The 3,943-nt window shown below is 43.7% G+C and overlaps 1 protein-coding gene across 1 annotated transcript; it reads right to left on the bottom strand.

Annotated features, from left to right (window-relative positions):
• Positions 1–257: 257 nt before the first annotated feature.
• On the bottom strand, positions 258–1,764 carry LOC109488125. Its single transcript, XM_019792290.1, has 2 exons — positions 1,181–1,764; positions 258–1,068 (listed from the first exon to the last, which is right to left on the bottom strand). Exons 1-2 carry the CDS (start codon positions 1,762–1,764, stop codon positions 258–260), a joined length of 1,395 nt encoding a protein of 464 aa, XP_019647849.1.
• Positions 1,765–3,943: the final 2,179 nt, after the last annotated feature.

Raw genomic sequence — 3,943 nt, 5'->3', positions numbered from 1 at the left:
AACCTGAAAGTTTAAGCCGAGGAAGTCAAGGTGTATGATAATCAAGAAGGGGAAGGTAACCAGCAGGTTCAAGTTAAAAGTACAAGGAGAACCCATTCCATCCATAGTGGGAAACCCGATCAAGTGCTTAGGGAGGTGGTTAATGACGATTCACTAACAGACAGACACAACGTTGATAGCACCGTGCAGCAGACCGAGGAGTGGTTGAGAAGCATTGAGAAATCGGGTCTTCCGGGGAAGTTCAAGGCTTGGTTGTATCAGCACGGGTTGCTGCCGAGACTGATATGGTTGCTCACGGTGTATGAATTACCGTTGTCCAGGGTAGCAGAGATCGGCTTAAACCTCATTCTTGCCCATGTTGCCATATAGTCTAGCTCTGCTAACATCCATCTTGCCTCTACATGGGTGACAGTAGTAAGAGTGATGTCATCCATGAACCCCCTTATTGGTGGCTGCCTTGAACCAGAGTTCATCCTGGGGCCCTTTGCTTTAGTAGCTGCCGCATCTATCAGTAGATTCATTCCCATGATGAAGAGAATTGGCGAGATAGTACATCCTGTCACAATCCCCTTCTCCAGGTTCTGCCACTGTGTTGTGAAGTCAGCTGTTCTAAAGCGAAGCTGGAACCCTCCAAAGTAGCTGGTGACCATGCCCTTGACGCTTGCTGGGACATGGTAGTGGTCCAGCGCCACCTGGATAAGGCCGTGAGGGATAGAACCATACGCATTAGCCAGGTCCAGCCATACCACCGTCAAGTCCGACTTGTTTGCTTTGGCTTCTCTTATCACCTGGGTTAGCACACCCGTATGTTCCAGACAACCGGAGAAACCCGGGATTCCTCCCTTCTGCACAGACGTGTCTATGTACTGGTTCTCAGTTATGTAGGTCACAAGTCTTCTAGCCAGAACAGAAAAGTAAATCTTGCATTCGACGCACAGGAGCGAAATTGTTCTGAACTGGTTGATGACGGAGGAGTCTACTTCCTTCGGGATGAAGCACCCCTCTGCTCTCTTCCAGCTTGTTGGAATGACTCCCTTCCCCCATATTCGTCGTAGAAGCCTCCACAATCTGCGCAGGAGCAAAGGGCACTTCTTGTAGACCTTGTAAGGGATCCCGCAAGGGCCAGGAGCTGACCCTGCTCTAGCTAGCTTTCCTAAAGACATCTTGAACTTCCTTCCACGTTGGTTCACTTGTATCCAGAGGTTTGGTTGGTACTGGCACCGGCTTGATTCTCGAATTTTCCTCTAGAGCTTCGTGCCTCAACTCATCATTGTGTGCCTCTCTCAGAAACTCTTCTACTTCTTCTCTGCCGCTGGCTAGTCTACCTGACTTCGCTTCTCCCAACAATGACTTTGTGAACCGGAAAGGATCTCTGACGAACTGGGCTCTCTTGTTTGCTCTCTGCTTTCTCTGCTTCCTAACATTCTCAGCCCTTCTCAATCTACATAACCGCTCTCTCAGTTGGCACGTTAACTGCTTGATACCTTCCTTTTCGCTGGCCGGCCCTCTCTTGTACTTCTTGTTTAGTGCCTTGATTTCTCTCCTTAACTGCCGAATTTCTCTTTCCCTTCTAGATCTGTTGGGCTGCTTGGTAGTTTGCTGACTCTTCTTCTTCTTTTCCTCCACCCCAAACCGCTCCCTAGCTAGGTTGTACGTTATTGCGGTTAGGGACTCGACTTTACGCTCTACGGCTCCAGCTAGAGATGCTTCTAATACTTGGTTGAGGTCCGCATCTAGATGCTCCCATGCTTTCGTATCGCTCATCTTAGGCCACTTTATCCTGTCTTTAACTGGATGGGCTTGTCTCTCTGCTCTGCTAACTTGCTCTGCTAACTTGCTGCTGGCTTTCAGTTGCTGTCAGTCTCTGCGGTGAGTGCCTCCTGTGGGCTTGGGGTGACTCAGGTGCTTGGGGGTCTCCAGTACTATGGGGTGCCTCCTGCCTAGAGTCCTCATGCGTCTCACCAGGTTCTACCCCTGTGCGCTGAATCTGCAGCACCCCTTGCCCACATTTGGTTTTAGCTTGATGGATCTTTAGCCCTTTACTGTTCTTGCAAATCTTTCCACAGTGGCATGTGGCCACCGACACGGTAACCTCCCCTGTTAACGTTGTTTGCATCATCCGTCTCGTTGTCCGTATTCCTTTCCGGGTTGTCAACGTTTCATCCGTTCCGACGAGTCCCTCATCCTCCCCCCCTCTCGGGTGACTCTGGGGGTATTGCTCTGTAAGTCGTACTGCAGTAAAGGTGGTCGTTCTCGCTCTTCTTGCGAGAACTGTGCATGAGGGGTACTAACCCTATGCACACCGGCCAGACTTTCCTGGTGGTCAGCTGTCTCTCCAGCGTCACCGATCTTCCCCGGTCGCCATCCATTCTTTCCTGGAAGTCACTGGTTGCCCACCATAAAATAAATAGATATTCCCTAAAGTTGAAATATCTTGAGGAGGTATCAATAAATTGATATACCTGAAAGATTGAATATCTTGAGGAGGTATCAACAAATTGATATACCTGAAAATTGAAGTATCTTAAAGGGGTATCAGTAAATTGATATACCTGAACGTTCAAGTATCTTGAGAGGGTATCAGTACATTGATATACCTGAAAGTTGAAGCATCTTAAGGGTATATCAATAAATTGATACACCTGAAAGTTGAAGTTTCTTAAGGGGGTATCAATACATTGATATACCTGAACGTTCAAGTATCTTGAGGAGGTATCAATAAATTGATATACCTGAAAAGTTGAAGTATCTTCACGGGGTATCAATAAATTGATATACCTGAACGTTGAAGTATCTTTACCTGAAAGTTGAAGTATCATAAGGGGGTATCAATAAATTGATATACCTGAAAGTTGAAGTATCTTAAGGGGGTATCAATAAATTGATACACCTGAAAGTTGAAGTTTCTTAAGGGGGCATCAATAAATTGATATACCTGAAAGTTGAAGTATCTTCACGGGGTATCAATAAATTGATAGACCTGAACGTTGAAGTGTCTTTACCTGAAAGTTGAAGTATCATAAGGGGGTATCAATAAATTGATATACCTGAAAGTTGAAGTATCATAAGGGGGTATACAATAAATTGATACACCTGAAAAGTTGAAGTTTCTTAAGGGGGTATCAATAAATTGATATACCTGAACGTTAAAGTATCTTGAGGGGGTATCAATAAATTGATATACCTGAAAGTTGAAGTATCTTCACGGGGTATCACTAAATTGATATACCTGAACGTTGAAGTATCTTTACCTGAAAGTTGAAGTATCATAAGGGGGTATCAGTAAATTGATATACCTGAAAGTTAATATATCTTGAGGGGGTATCAATAAATTGATATTTATTGAAGTTTCATGACAATCCATCCAAAGCTTCTTGAGCCATCGTGCCAAACCACATACAAACATTCATACATAGATACATAGATACATACATACATACATACACACAAACGCTACCAAAAACATAACCTTCTGGCAAAGGTAATTAGAACAAAATTGCTATGGCCTAAGCTTTAACTTTCTGTGCAAGTAATCAGTGCACAGTCAATATATAATTGATATACNCTTCACGGGTATCAATAAATTGATATACCTGAACGCTGAAGTATCTTTACCTGAAAGTTGAAGTATCATAAGGGGGTATCAATAAATTGATATACCTGAAAGTTGAAGTATCTTAAGGGGGTATCAATAAATTGATACACCTGAAAGTTGAAGTTTCTTAAGGGGGCATCAATAAATTGATATACCTGAAAGTTGAAGTATCTTCACGGGGTATCAATAAATTGATAGACCTGAACGTTGAAGTGTCTTTACCTGAAAGTTGAAGTATCATAAGGGGGTATCAATAAATTGATATACCTGAAAGTTGAAGTATCATAAGGGGGTATCAATAAATTGATACACCTGAAAGTTGAAGTTTCTTAAGGGGGTATCAATAAA

Source organism: Branchiostoma belcheri, unplaced genomic scaffold (genome assembly GCF_001625305.1).
Source record: "Branchiostoma belcheri isolate BF01 breed outbred unplaced genomic scaffold, Haploidv18h27 scaffold910, whole genome shotgun sequence".
Classification (NCBI taxonomy): Eukaryota; Metazoa; Chordata; class Leptocardii; order Amphioxiformes; family Branchiostomatidae; genus Branchiostoma; species Branchiostoma belcheri.
The sequence above is the reverse complement of the archived record's forward strand: the minus strand, read 5'-3'. Positions and strand labels throughout refer to the sequence as shown.